This window comes from Acipenser ruthenus, chromosome 6 (genome assembly GCF_902713425.1).
Source record: "Acipenser ruthenus chromosome 6, fAciRut3.2 maternal haplotype, whole genome shotgun sequence".
NCBI lineage: Eukaryota > Metazoa > Chordata > Actinopteri > Acipenseriformes > Acipenseridae > Acipenser > Acipenser ruthenus.
In genome coordinates this window covers 14,387,156-14,401,912 of record NC_081194.1, presented here as the reverse complement: position 1 = coordinate 14,401,912, position 14,757 = coordinate 14,387,156, and the positions used below count along the sequence as shown (strand labels likewise).

Here is a 14,757-nt window from a genome sequence, read left to right as displayed (position 1 = left end):
AGTATTTTTTTAAAGGAAAACAAAGAAACAAGAAAGACATTTTTCTTATTTAATTCGTTATTTTTTTTTTTACCAGCTTTTCTTAGCTAGTACGAAATGTTTGTTGTTCTGCGTGGCGTGCAAAGGAAAATCAATCTGTTTAAAGGAAAATCTGGATTTTAGGGAAGAACTGCATTTTATGATGCTACGGCAGAGCTGTTAACCCTTAAACCCTCTAGTATAATAAAGAAGAAGATGTAAATATTACACACTTAAATCTTAAAACATCACCGACTTGTACTGATTTCAACAAACAGTAATATAAAAACAACCAACAAATAAAAACCTACAGTACCCTACATTTAGGGTAATTGGTTTCTCATTATGTGACGTTCTATAAAGTTAGTTCTATAAATCCCTGTTTATTGAAAGTGAATTTGAGGCATTTAGCTTGATTTAGTGGTGGGCATAATTGTAAGCTTTACAGATAATTGATTTTTATAAGTGAAAAACAAACAAACATTAATGTTGTTTCTGTCCATAAAAATACACTGCTTTATGCAGTTATTTTTTAAATAATATGTTTATTTTCCATGGTTAGCATTAAAAACTACAACTACTGCAAGAAACTCACAAAGAAAACACTGTTGTAACTTGTCTTTCAGAAATATGCAGTCTTCTAGTAAAAACGATTCCCTGAAAGAGAAGATGGCCGCCAACAATACTTTTAGGATATGCCTACTTGTCAGGTATTTACTGAGCATTTTATATCAAAGCTGCCGATAGGCCCCTCCTTGGTCCCCCTCCCGAGGTAATAAATAGTCACTGCATGGAGACTTCAGTCTCTTTTGCATTGAACCCGCAAATGCGAGTAATGCGTCCTTGCAAGGTTGGCAGCCCTGTAGTGATAATAGAGCCCCCAGGCCCCATAGTGGTAATAGAGGCCATGGGCCCCGTCGTGGTAATAGAGCCCCCGAGGCCCCGTCGTGGTAATACAGCCCCCGGGGCCCTACACTTTTTATAAAGACCATTACTGACTATTGTAAATGTAAACATTGACATGTAAAATAAAGTTTTCAGAGCCTTGCAATCTATAGTATACAACCTCAGACTGAGTTTTGGCGATAGAAATATAATTTTTTCCTTTATTTGTTTTTCATAAATGTATAAACATTTTATTTATGATGGAAAACAGTAAGATGGATTTTTAAAGGAGCTCTATTGTATTATAAATTAAACCAGACTGGTTTAGTTTATTTTTTCAAAGATAAAGATGAAAATACGTTGCCTTAGATTAAATTAAATTAGATTAAACTGCTTATTAAATACTAAATGGAAAAATGTACTTAAGGCATTGACAAAGAAAGTTATCTGTATCCAAGCTCATTCTTTTTTAATTTCAGGTGAGAACACGCCCTCAAAATGATTTATGATGAGGGGGTGGGACTAAGGTGTGTGGCTTACAGCTGAAGAGGTGGGGCTAGCGCCCCCTGGGATGATCTGAGAGTATTTTAGTATGACATGAGTGCACACCGGATTGGAAGATCTGTATCTCTGGTTCTACAATTGCAAGAGTGCTAATCAACACATCATATAAACAGTATGTACTTTATATTCTTTTTTATTTTTTTAATGTGCAGTGTTTTTTTCTCGCTGTGTTGTGTGTGCTTGCTAAACAGGGCTAACTGTAGAGATGAGTAACTACTGTAACAGCATCATTTTTTTTCTTATAGTTAGTTTTATTTATATATGTTCTTTGTGTATAGGCCATGATCTGAGGCCAGAAAATATGCTTAGAAAATTAGTTTCGTTGCAACGGTCTGAGGTCTAAGTTTTCTATACTTTTTTGGATAGTCAATATTATGCCTGAGCTTGTGTCAAAAGTTCTACTTCAGATTCGTACCAGTTTTTTGTCACGACAAGGTCAAAGTATTCATGGCAGGGTGAAAAAGTGCCTTTTTGGTGCTTCCTGGTTTGGTCTCCACTATCTCACAAGGTTTTTGGTTCCCAGGGCTGGAATTTGGTAAACTACACATCCTGTAATTATCAAGTCAGTAGACCCACTAGACACAATTATATAGAAACGTGAAAAATACATTTTTTGCTAAAAATGATTAATTTTGTCATATTTTATAGTTACATAACTCAGCTAGTATTTAAAGTATTTGGTACATGGAAACTATATCACAGATACTCTATGTGGATGCAATTACTGTACCTATCACTTTCCTGCAGACTGAAGAGGGCGCCACTGAAATTGCCCCAGGAGCCAGTCAGGGCAAATTTTATTATCTTTCAGGGATGGCGCTTCAGCCAATAATTAGGAGTGTCAGAGTACATAATATGAATAAATTTAAATAACTGATGTGGAATGGTGCAATTAGTGGTGCTTATGGATGGCCTGGAGGCTCATGTTGGTGCACAAAAATTAAATATTTTAATTTTTAACAATTAGTGCAATGCAACAAAACATAAAAAAACAAAATAGAACAATAAACAAAATGAACATATACATATTTACATTGAACCTGGAAGGAAATTATCATCAGACTCATCATCAGACCCACAGTCATTTCTTAAGAGAGTCTCAGATCTAGTCTCAGTGACGTTCGTGCAGTCCTTACAAGCCAAGCCACAACACTGTCAGATCATTATTTAGCTTTAGCCAATATTATTATTCAGCTATGTATTTTATCGTTAGTTAAACTTTTAGTTTTTTTGTATTATTATTTTTAATTTACTTTTTCTTTGTGTCTGTGTGAAAATGGATAGACAATTATTATTATTATTATTATTATTATTATTATTATTATTATTATTATTAATAATAATAATTGGTAATTATTTTAAAGTTTTTTGTGTGTACGCCAGGATATGGATGGAGACAAGAATCAGTTCCAACATCTGATTCAGTCACTGAAGAGGAGGAGGGCCCTGACTGAGGAGACCGGGATCCTCCTTGTGGAGAACCACGAAGGCATGGACATCATGGAGGAGGACCTCCCTGATGAACAGCTGTTGCTGCTGCAGGAGGAGGAGGAGGAGGAGGAGTAGCCCCAGCCCAGCACTTCAACTGCAGGGTAAGTATATGACACGACAGTACACATCGGTATCCTGTTCTTCATGTGTTTTTCTTTCCCCCAATATCCCTTTACAGCTGTTCCTGTTCCCTCCTACTTATTGCACGTACCTGACCTCTGGACACACTTCTTACTAATGACTTATTTTTTGGTGGTTATCTTCTCTTTTACAGTTCCTGCACCTGCGTATCCTTTCATGAAGAAACATCGTCACTGCATGCCTCTCTCTGTACCTTCTATACCTTTTGTTTCCTCTGTTACTGCATGTACCTAATGTCTCACTGTTTTCTTATTGCATGTTTTCTCTGTTTCATCTTGCTGTAAAGACAATTTACTGTAAATAGTTTACTGATCATTATCTTGTATAAAATGTTATAAAATGTATAAAACACTATTTGTTGTGTTATAAAATATAAATGTTTTGCAAGAAAAGGTTTTCAGTCTGATTGTATTTATTCTTTTATATTTTAGTGGTTAAAGAAACATGCTTGTAACCAGGAGGTCCCCGGTTCAAATCCCAGCTCAGCCTCTGACTCATTGTGTGACCCTGAGCATGTCACTTAACCTCCTTGTGCTCTGTCTTTCGGGTGAGACATTGTTGTAAGTGACTCTGCAACTGATGCATAGTTCACACACCCTAGTCTTGTATCTTGTAAAGCGCTTTGTGATGGTGGTCCACTATGAAAGGCGCTATATAAAAATAAAGATTATTATTATTTTTCTAGTTTTGAAAACCAAAATATTCATCTCAAAGTTTTGTCTTTGTTTCATATCAATATTTGTAATTTGCTTATTTTTTAAATATATATATATATATATATATATATATATATATATATATATATATATATATATATATATATATATATATATATATTAATATCTTGTGTGTTGTTTCTTTATTATTTCTTTATCATTACTATCTTAAACATAGTAATGTCTCCAATCTCAGTTTTTGGAAAGTCTTAGGCCTGGTCTGCATTTGCCATTTCGGAGGTTGATTTTTCTAAAATGCTATGCATTGTAAAACCTTATGCAGCTCTGCAACTCCCCAAGATATTTTGATTTCAGATTTGAAATCATTGGAAGATTGTGCAGCTACTATATGCGCTAAGGTTTTTTTTTTTATATAGAAAACTTGGAAAGAGGTTGAAATCTGCAGTTTTTAAAAATATTTTTTATTATTTTACATTTTTCGATAATGTTTTGGGAGGTGTAGCTCATATGGAAAAAATATAATAGATCCCACAACAAAAATAAATGATATCACTGGTAAGATCTTAATGCCTTTCTGTAGATGTATTGGGGTTTAATTTCTGATTTAAGGTTCCAAAACTAGAAGCACTTAAACACAAAGTGCTCATATTCATGACCAAATGTGGTAATTCCGCATAGGCAGCAAAGGGTTAATATAAAATACATCCGCAAACTAAGGAGGTATTCTAGCCATTACACTCACTACTGGTTCTAAATGACATGGAATGTTATTTAAGAGCCATGATGTGGACCTAAGGTATTTGACAAAGGATTTGGATTTCATTATGTGAATTCTATGGACTTATCTGTCTTAAACACTGTTGTTAGGGCAAGTCATGGGCCATATGAGATAAGGGTAAATATTCTTCTCTTAAAAGTGCTTATCTTTTTTTTTTTATCCAACTACATTAAAGAAAGCAATAAAAAACAAAGAACTGAATAGAGGTACACATGAAGTAAGTGAAGTAAAGCAAATCAATCTTTAATCACATTCCATTATTATGCGTTTTATTAGTTGACCACAAAAGATTACAAGGGGCATGATAGCAGGCGTCCAAAAAATGAAGGACCACTCTCTGTCACCTTGTCTTTCACACCCAAGGACTAGAAAACAACATGTGGTCTATATGTGAAGTCAGAACTACTGGGGACTGAAATTGTAAGGTGGTGGATGCAGAGGAGTGTGGTGTCTGAGGTTTAATTGGTTCAATTAAACAATTTAGAGCAGGCGTGGAAGGGCCAGCTTTGGCCAACCCTGAATTAAAACATTTAGAAAGAGGATTGCACCATTAGCTGTTTAAGTAATGTACTCTACTTAAGAGGATCAACTATCTTACAAAGATATCATATACATGTAGCCTAGCATGATCGGTTACCAAAAATATAAATGCAGTTCCTCTTGCCAAAATGTTTAGGAGCTCTTTTGACCTGTAGTGCATGTGTAAATCAAATACATGGGTGATATTTAAAATGTATACAGTATTTGTTTTTATATTCTTCACACATTATTTCTTGTCTGATACATATCACATAGTTTATTTAATTAGTTATCTGAAAGTGACTTAATTACAAATAGCAGTAGCCAATTTTTCTTTTTTCAGGTTTTCTGGGGTTACTTGGCAAACTATCTTGACATTAAGCCCATGTAACATGATATATATATACATGTAAACGTTGCTGTATGTAATGTAGTCTCCTCAGATTTATAGTAAACTGACCAGCAACACACCTAAAGCCAGAATTATGAAACGAATTTAAAAATCAAGGGATCTATATATGAAACTTTCGATGGAACTAAAGGTTCTAGCATCAGTGACATCAAGAAACACCCCCTTGCCACATTCATATTTGCAAGCAAATAATGCACTAAGCCAGTGACGGAATCTGAAATCCTAATCTCTACGTTAAAAATAGAATTTGGCGTTAACTCTGACTGGTTGCCCTGCTGTCTTAAGAAGCCTAAAAAGGTTTCAGCCAAGGAATCGCTTTAAAAACATATAGGGACATAATAAAAGGGAACTTAAGTGTGCACTAATTCAACTTTATGTAAACATATATTTATTAATCCTCAATAGATTTGTTTATAGGCTACATTTTATCAGCAAAATCTATAAGAAAAATACTTGTTATATCTCACATAAATGACATCCAAAGAAAGATAATTTTACAGTGCAATGTGGTAATTTTACAGTGCAAAATTGTGTACGTTTCCGAAGAATTACTATTCATATTCTTATAAAAAAATTACTCACTTTCTAATTTTCCGTGTATTCAGTACCTGCTATGAATCGCATGTAAAGCTAATTATCTAAATAATGTACATTGGGAAAAAAATCTTGAATGAAAGCATTTTATTAATATATAGCTTCTCTTGACACAATTGACTTTAAAATCCCAAAACAGGGAGAACATTGATGTAAATGCTATATATAGTTCCGTGCCTATCCATAAATGGGATGGATGGGGAGCAGCATTCCTCCACTGAGGGGTAATATTTTTGTTTTCATCAGCAAGTGGTTCCTAACGGGGTAAGGCTGAGCTTGTTCTCTGCTTTGCGATCTTCAATTCGTACTAGGTAAGTCTGTTTTCACTTTCTTAAATATACTCACTTTCACTTAAATATATCCTCCAGGTGACGGTTCCATTGTTCAATATTACACATTTTTTTAAAATAGAAATTGACATTATTTGTTGAATTGGCAAAGTCACAATGTAGCAAGAGTCGGTTTGATGACTTCGTGTATCTAGTATTTATAGATTATAAAATGAACGCGATATATTTTTTCATACTTATTCAAAATATGCACCGGGTCATTAGTAAATATTATATTTAAAATAGCTGATACAGTTTAACAACCTAATCTATCTATCTATCTATCTATCTATCTATCTATCTATCTATCTATCTATCTATCTATATGAAATACAAAAGTTAGATTTTTCAATATTTTAAGTATATTGTTAAGATGGAGTTGTAGGTTTTACGGCATCATTTGTGTCTTTCAATTGTATTGTTCTTGTGTTTGTTAAACTATCTATCTATCTATCTATCTATCTATCTATCTATCTATCTATCTATCTATATATATATATATATATATATATATATATATATATATATATATATAAAACTGCTTTATAATCTCCCTCCTGTAACCCCCACTCTCCACATACACCACTCGTGTGCTGGACTACAGTAATTTCACGATTTCTACACTTTGTAAATTAGGCAGAACATAATTAACATGAATGTCCAGGTATCCTATGCAAATTTGATGAGCGTTAGAGATCGACAATGATTGCAAGTGGAGAGGGTACAGAACAAGTGAACATAATTAAACAGTTAAAACAAACACAGTGGAGTAAAGTCTGCATGTATTATTATTCATACTGTAAATAGAAATGTTAGGATCCTGTTCCTGTGTCTGTGCCTACATGAGGCAGCCTGGCGGGACTTGAGAGGTCTGCAATGCAGCGGTATGGTGACGGAAATGTTAATTGGCTGTCATTTATGTTGCTCAAGACAAGTCTTGTGGCTGGTAAACTGAGGATCGACACAGCTGAAGAACAGTTTCCTACGTGTACATAATTTCGTATTGTTTTGTACCAGGGACGTGTGGTAGGGATTAAAGTTTTGTGAATACCAACATCAGCCTTCCACCTTGGTGCAGTTTAGTTTTGCAAGCAGATTTCATGTTGGAATAAATTCATTCGCTTCATATCACCCCAGCCTCAGAAAGCTGCATACTTTAAGTGTGAGAACCAGGCTTCAATGTCTCCTTGTTGGTCTCCTTGCTGAAAGTGTCTGTCCTTGGCAACAGGGGTCACATTCTCAGTGAAAGTGATATTCACAGCTTGATTTACCCTCTTGACTTGGGGCAGGGATTGATCTTCCAGTCTTCCCTGGCCTCAGTTTAGATCCCTTATGTTTCTTTGGACAAACAAAGAATATGGTGCCAGCATACTGGATTATATTATAGCATTAAAATACATGTAACACATTGGTTATATTATAGACAAGGACATACTTGTTAAATAAACAATAATTGTATAAGGGGATAGCCCTATGGTAAAATTAAGGATGTGCATTTACAGGTTTAGCCTATTGTACTGTATGAAGTGGCATTTTGTTACTGTAACCTAATATTTATCTGGCCAATAATTCATATTCTGAAGCCCGGTTATGCATTAAACCTTTTCATACCACTGCTCAGTAGCAATACCCCTTCCTTGCTAGCCAGCCGCTCTAAATGATTATTCACGAGGATGAATCTCAAGTAAGCTTGGAATGGTGGTCATCAAGGAAATATAAGCTTACAAATGCTTTGAATAAAAAGTGATTTTCCTGAAGCATTGGTAGCAAATACAAATATAGATATTTTGTAAATTACAAATTGAACTTTATTACGGAAACCCAAACTTAAATTGTATTTATTTATTTAAAGCAGGTAGACCATTTAAGGAAATGTACTCTATAATAAGAATTACAAGGTGTAATACCTATTGCAATATGTAATACAACTAGATATTTTTAGAAACTGGTGCACCTACAGTACCACAGTTATTTCAGTTTGCACTGATTATTACACAATGAGTATTAGACAATGCAGCCTTATTAAACAAGAAAGAGCAGTATGTATGCCAGAAACTGTCATTATGAGTATGATGATACATGTTTTTGGTATTATATTCCACTGTTCCCTGAATATTTGGTTAATTCACTGTTAGTTCATGTTGACAGTAAATTGTACAAGTCTTTCTGTATATTTTACTGTATAAGGACTCTTCACTAATTCACTGTTTTCAAAATGTGTATATGTTTACAGATATTTTATATAGGACCTAATACCTAATACATTTTGGAAATAAGTATTCCGTACAATTAATATTACCCATAAGTGTTACCCATTTAATAACAAATAGATTAAAAATTAATTGACTATAAACTGTAGAGATGCCGTGAGATTAAACAGTTTAATCTGTCTTATTTGCAGGTTTGCTGAAGTGTGACAGCTATGGCGAGTAAGGCAGTGCCATTTTATCAGCGGAGGCATAAGCACTATGATCAAGATTACCGTAGCACTCAGACAAAATATCTGATCCATGAGTACTCTGCATCATCATCAAGGTAAGGCTGAAGCAACTGAGGCATGTTTCATGACACACACATTATTACACACACAGTAAACATTCTTCAACTTCTTCTTTTAGCATCAATTTATTTGGAGTTTGACTATACAGCACTTGCTTCTACCAAGGATTTGTAGTCTTTTCAAATCCACTAAGAGCCTTGAATGTAATACTTCATCTGTATATCAAAAGTCTCCCTATATGTGACAAAGCTTTTTGAACACACATGAAAATTCATCCAAGGTCATTATTAAACAGCACATTTTCATTAAAACATTTACAACATTCATTTAAAAGTACACTACAGTGATATATTTTTTACAGATTCCATTCAAAGGGATTCCATTCAAAGGGATTTGTTCTATATTTGTTTTATATCTAAAAATAATAAATAACAGCATTCTTTTAACGTTTTAAACTGTAAGTCTACTTTCTGGTAGTTATTGGTTTAATGCCCCTTATTTCAAATTTAGAGCTTCTTCTTCAAAATCCAGAACATCGCAATCAAATGTTTCAGCTCAAGCCTTGGGATCCGAATCTATAAAGGTTGGACCCCATTCCAAGAGGCTTCGTTCTACTGCTGATGAAGAAATAGTGGAATATGCTGTGCCCCTTTTTCGTACCAGGTTTGGTCTACAAAATTTATACTTAGTGGGTGTACAGCCCTATCATGTTATATTGTTTCCCTATTAATGTATAATATTTAGTAGACTGATGTCGACGTGATACAGCCCCCTGAAATGCCAATCATGTGAAGGTTGCCTTACCTACAACCTGTTGACAGAATGATCCATAACTTTTGAAAGTAAAACCATGTCTGACCTGGTCAGAATTTGGTAACTCGAGATACACCTCTAGAATGACCTCTCTGAAATGTCAGGTTGCTTTTCAAATATGTCCATATCACCTTTGCCAATCACATATGTTCTGGGCTTATAATTCCAATGGCACAAATAAAATGCTTTACTGTAAATGATTAAACATAATTAATTATCCTTTTTTTCTATATTTATATGTTTTTTTTTGTTCTACTCATAACATTTTACTACCTAAAAAAAAAAAAAAAAAAAAAAAAAAAAAGAATTATTTTGTGCATGTAGCCACACTGACTGTTACACCACCTTCACGTTAATAAGTTTTTAACCGGGCATTACTTTTGTAAATTCTTCACATTTTACAGTTCTTGCCAAATATCTTTATTCCCACTTGTATAAAAAGCAAGGTGTTGTTTTATGGATCACCTGCAGTCGCTAATTGTTATGGATCAGGTCCTTTGGATCTGGTTTGTATAGTTTGTTAACGTACTGTATAGTATCTCTGATAACAAAGCTCTGGAACTGAAAAAGGCAGTCAAAATGTAGTACAGTACTGTTGAGAGGAGATATCCTATAAATAGACTGGATAAGCAAATTAACACTGGCATTTGATAGTTCTTTTAAATGTTTACACAAGGAAGATACATATAGATATTGTTGATTTTTAATAGTTAGCTCATATTAGCAGTGTTAGATAAAACCATAAACCCATAAAAAATACACAATTAAAAATGTGAGGGGCTGTTTTGTATCATGAGTGACTGTTGTAAGAAGACTGCTCTGTTTCTCTGATTATACTCTTTGCTCTTTGTTTATGCATGCAGAAGTGTAGCAGAACAAGATGAATATAAACGGAGGGTGGTGCATTTTGGCAATGAGTTGTCAAGTTTGGAGAGTGAAGTCCATAGTGCCAGGGAGGCCACGAGACGCCAAGTGGACAAACTTGCTATTCAAAGAGTGGTAACTATCACGTTTAGATAGGTGTTAATATCAGTTAACAAACAGGTCGTTTTATGTCATTTGCATTTTATGTATTTAGTTATTATTATTTTTCAGCCAAATGGTGTTATTCGCTGATCTTTTTACTAGAGGGGTGACTTGGTGAACTAGGAATCATTTGCCAAATTTAGCATTTTATTTATCGGAAACCCTAAAATGTAAGACACACAGTACACCGTTTGAAAAGAAAATAGTTTAAATAAGCTACAGCAGTGTACACAACCTGCACATGCAGTGTCATACATGCATACATTCAGAATACCACAGAATGCCACAGATTAATTTATTTTCACAAACCCCCATTACTCCAGCCTTACTTAACTAACAACTCTATACCCAGGGGTGTTCACTTTGTAGAATCTGTTTTTTATTTTCCCATTACCAATCAGGTTGAAGAAAAGATGGCTTTTGAGAGGCATGTTCGTGAGGAATGCATGATCCGTGCCCCTGAATTCCTTGTAAGACTGAGGACCCACACTGTTTGGGAAAAGTCACCAGTGAAACTCTTCTGCACTGTTGAAGGATACCCTAACCCTATTGTTAAATGGTAAGCAGATTCTATTTATATAATTCTAGCTAAAAGAGAGTGTTGATATAGAGTATAAGTATGTGTTTGCTTATGAAATCTGATTCTGAATTAGCCATATTTATACACAATGGTCAATGCTTGGATGTTATTCAATTGCCCTGTCCTAGTTGAGTATTGAAATCCTAGTTGAGTATTGAAATCCACTTCTAATGTTTTAATGTGTTTTACCTTTGCTGTCAATGGTCTCCACAATATTATTTTACTTTTACAAATATTTTGCAGGTTTAAAGACAATGTTATAATTGATACAGCAAGTGAACCAGGAAGGTACAGAATTGATAGTAAATATGGAGTGCACAGTCTGGAAATTCACAGGTGAGTGATTTTATTTGGCTCTGCAACATTGCATTGTTTTATATATATATATATATATATATATATATATATATATATATATATATATATATATATTGATTTAATTATGAGTTTTTGCCACTGATCAACACAAAAAAAGTCCATAATGTCAAAGTGAAAAATAAAATCTACAAATTGTTCTAAATTAATTACAAATACAAAACAGAAAATAATTCATTGCGTAAGTATTCACCCCCTTGAGTCAATATTTGGTAGAGGCACCTTTGGCAGCAATTACAGCCATGAGTATATTTAGATAAGTCTCTACCAGCTTTGCACATCTGGACACTGCAATTTTTGCCCATTCTTCTTTGCAAAATTGCTCAAGCTCCGTCAAGTTGGATGGGGACCTTTGGTGAACACCAATTTTCAACTCTTTCCACATATTCTCAATTGGATTGAGGTCTGGGCTTTGACTGGGCCACTCCAGGACATTGACCTTTTTGTTTTTAAGCCACTCCAGTGTGGCTTTGGCTGTATGTTTGGGGTCATTGTCCTGCTGGAAGATGAATCTTCTCCCAAGTCCCAGGTCTCTTGCAGACTTCAGCAGGTTTTCCTCCAGGATTTCTCTGTACTTTGCTGCATACATTTTGCCCTCTATCTTTACAAGCTTTCCAGGCCCTGATGCAGAGAAGCATCCCCATATCATGATGCTGCCACCACCATGCTTCACGTTAGGGATGGTGTTCTCAGGATGATGTGCGGTGTTAGGCTTGCACCAAACATAGCGCTTAGCGTTGAGGCCAAAAAGCTCTATTTTGGTCTCATCAGACCATAGAATCTTCTTCCACTTGGTCTCAGAGTCTTCCACATGCCTTCTGCAAACTCTAGCCAAGATTTGATGTGAGTTTTTTTCAACAATGGCTTTCTTTTTGCCACTCTCCCATAAAGACCAGTTTTGTGAAGCACCCGGGCTATTGTTGCCGTATGCACAGTCTCCCAGCTCAGCCGTGGAAGACTGTAACTCCTTTAGAGTTGCCATAGGCCTCTTGGTGGCCTCCCTGACTAGTGCCCTTCTCGCCCGGATACTCAGTTTTTGAGGACGGCCTGTTCTAGACAGATTCATAGTTGTGCCATGTTCTCTCCATTTCTTAATAATGGACTTTACTGTGCTCTGGGGGATATTCAATGCCTTGGAAATGTTCTTATACCCTACCCCTGATTGGTGCTTTTGAAGAACCTTATCCTGGATTTGCTTTGAATGTTCCTTCGTCTTCAAGATGTAGTTTTTGTTAGGAAATGTACTAACGAACTGTGGGACCTCCCAGAGACAGGTGTATTTAACCTGAAATCATGTGAAACACCTTAATTGCACACAGGTGGACTCCGTTCAACTAATTATGTGACTTCTAAAGACAATTGGTTGCACCAGAGCTTATTTAAGTGTATCATAGCAAAGGGGGTGAATACTTATGCAATCAATTATTTTCTGTTTTATATTTGTAATTAATTTAGAACAATTTGTAGATTTTATTTTTCATTTTGACATTATGGACTATTTGTGTTGATCAGTGGCAAAAACTCATTCCCAAACTCATTCAGTTGGGCTAGGTAAATTAAAAATGATTGCAGCAAGTGCAAAAAGACACTGATGTAGTGCTGTTTTAACCCAGGTGACAATTGTAATTAGGTAGCTGTATATCTAGTTTAGCTTGACTCCCTCTTCCCTGGGGATGTGTCCTCCCTGCTTTATCACACTACTTATTTCCACTACTCCCAAAAACCCAGACGACAAGCAACCTGCACAGGGCAGCAGTGTGCAGTAGTGGTTAGGGCTCTGGACTCTTGACCGGAGGGTCGTGGGTTCAATCCCAGGTGGGGGGCACTGCTGCTGTACCCTTGAGCAAGGTACTTTCTCTAGATTGCTCCAATAAAAACCCAACTGTATAAATGGGTAATTGTATGTAAAAATAATGTGTATAAAATAATGTAATTGTATGTGAAAATAATGTGATATCTTCTAACAATTGTAAGTTGCCCTGGATAAGGGTGTCTGCTAAGAAATAAATAATAATAATTTACTCAAATGTAACCCAGAACTGGTACCCACAATCTTTCAACTGCAGTGCGGAATACTGTATGTGCCCAAAAGACAACTTTGCATAGACAGCCCATAAAAATTGTGTTTTCATAAAGTTTGCTGACATTTTTAAACACCAGGACTTGTATAGTGTTTATATTGGTCATAAAATGACAATATGACTGTGACTTTAAAGACACCGTTCATTCAGTATAATAAAACAAGAATTATAAGATGTTTCTAATGGTGCAAAGGAACTTGCCTCTTCAAGAGTCTCCAGCTGCTCATACCAAAATGCTGAGCTACGTGTCATCTGATCCATGCTTTCCAAACACAGCTTGGAATGTCTTGGCTGTCAACTAGTCAGTAGGTCAGCTGTGAAACCAGAACTAAAATCAGCTGCAACGTTTCCACTCTTAATCTTATCCCTTCGGCCTTGATATGGTACGAGACACGCGTTTAAAAATACCATGTTCCACTTGAAGCACAAAGCAACTTCTTAAAAGGGAAATGAATTGAAAACTATTTCAAGACCTTTTTTTTTCTTTAGGTGTTTAGATACTTTAAAGTTAACAACGACATTCTAAAATTAAAATAATGACAAACGTTTTAATATATCACTGTTAAAACGTGTCTATATTTGGTATAGTTTCAGCAGACTCAGGTTTGAGTGACATGTAAATTAAAGTGTCCTTTGATCTGGGAAGTTCTACCAAAAATACTGAGGAAAACTGATAGCACTGTATAAGATGTCAAGGCTTTGTGTTGCTATTTTGCACCCAGGGTGACCTTTACATTTTTTTATGATAAATGTATAGTTGTATTAAATCCATATCACTTTAGCAATCACCTTTAGGCTCCTTATGTCAACATTTACAAAGTAAAGTGGTAAATGTCCGAAATAAACATGATAACACTTTACTTCGGACATGTACCGGTAAATCTCAAGAATAACCAAGTGCCTTTCCCAATAAGCTTCGGTAAATTTCCAAAAAGCAACATATTTCTTCATAATTTCGGACATTTACCAATAAG

At 35.1% G+C, this 14,757-nt stretch overlaps 1 protein-coding gene and 1 long non-coding RNA gene across 4 annotated transcripts in view; both read left to right on the top strand.

Moving 5' to 3' along the window:
- Positions 1–1,397: 1,397 nt before the first annotated feature.
- LOC117411481 (uncharacterized) lies at positions 1,398–3,799 on the top strand. Of its 3 annotated transcripts, none has more exons than XR_009328979.1 (3): positions 1,398–1,579; positions 2,851–3,059; positions 3,531–3,799. It is a non-coding gene; the product is annotated as an uncharacterized LOC117411481 (long non-coding RNA). The 3 variants fall into 3 exon arrangements; XR_004545796.3 differs by lacking the exon at positions 3,531–3,799 and adding an exon at positions 3,233–3,512 and having other exon boundaries at positions 2,832–3,059; XR_004545795.3 differs by lacking the exon at positions 3,531–3,799 and adding an exon at positions 3,233–3,511.
- Positions 3,800–6,257: 2,458 nt separating this feature from the next.
- The window catches only part of LOC117410488 (myomesin-2-like), a 31,942-nt gene continuing 23,442 nt past the window's right edge, over positions 6,258–14,757 (top strand). The window contains exons 1-6 of the mRNA XM_034017065.3: positions 6,258–6,390; positions 8,810–8,943; positions 9,419–9,571; positions 10,585–10,720; positions 11,149–11,306; positions 11,571–11,663. Coding sequence (XP_033872956.3) covers positions 8,831–8,943; positions 9,419–9,571; positions 10,585–10,720; positions 11,149–11,306; positions 11,571–11,663 — 653 coding nt within the window. The 5' untranslated portion in view covers positions 6,258–6,390; positions 8,810–8,830. The remainder of the gene's footprint in view (positions 6,391–8,809; positions 8,944–9,418; positions 9,572–10,584; positions 10,721–11,148; positions 11,307–11,570; positions 11,664–14,757) is intronic.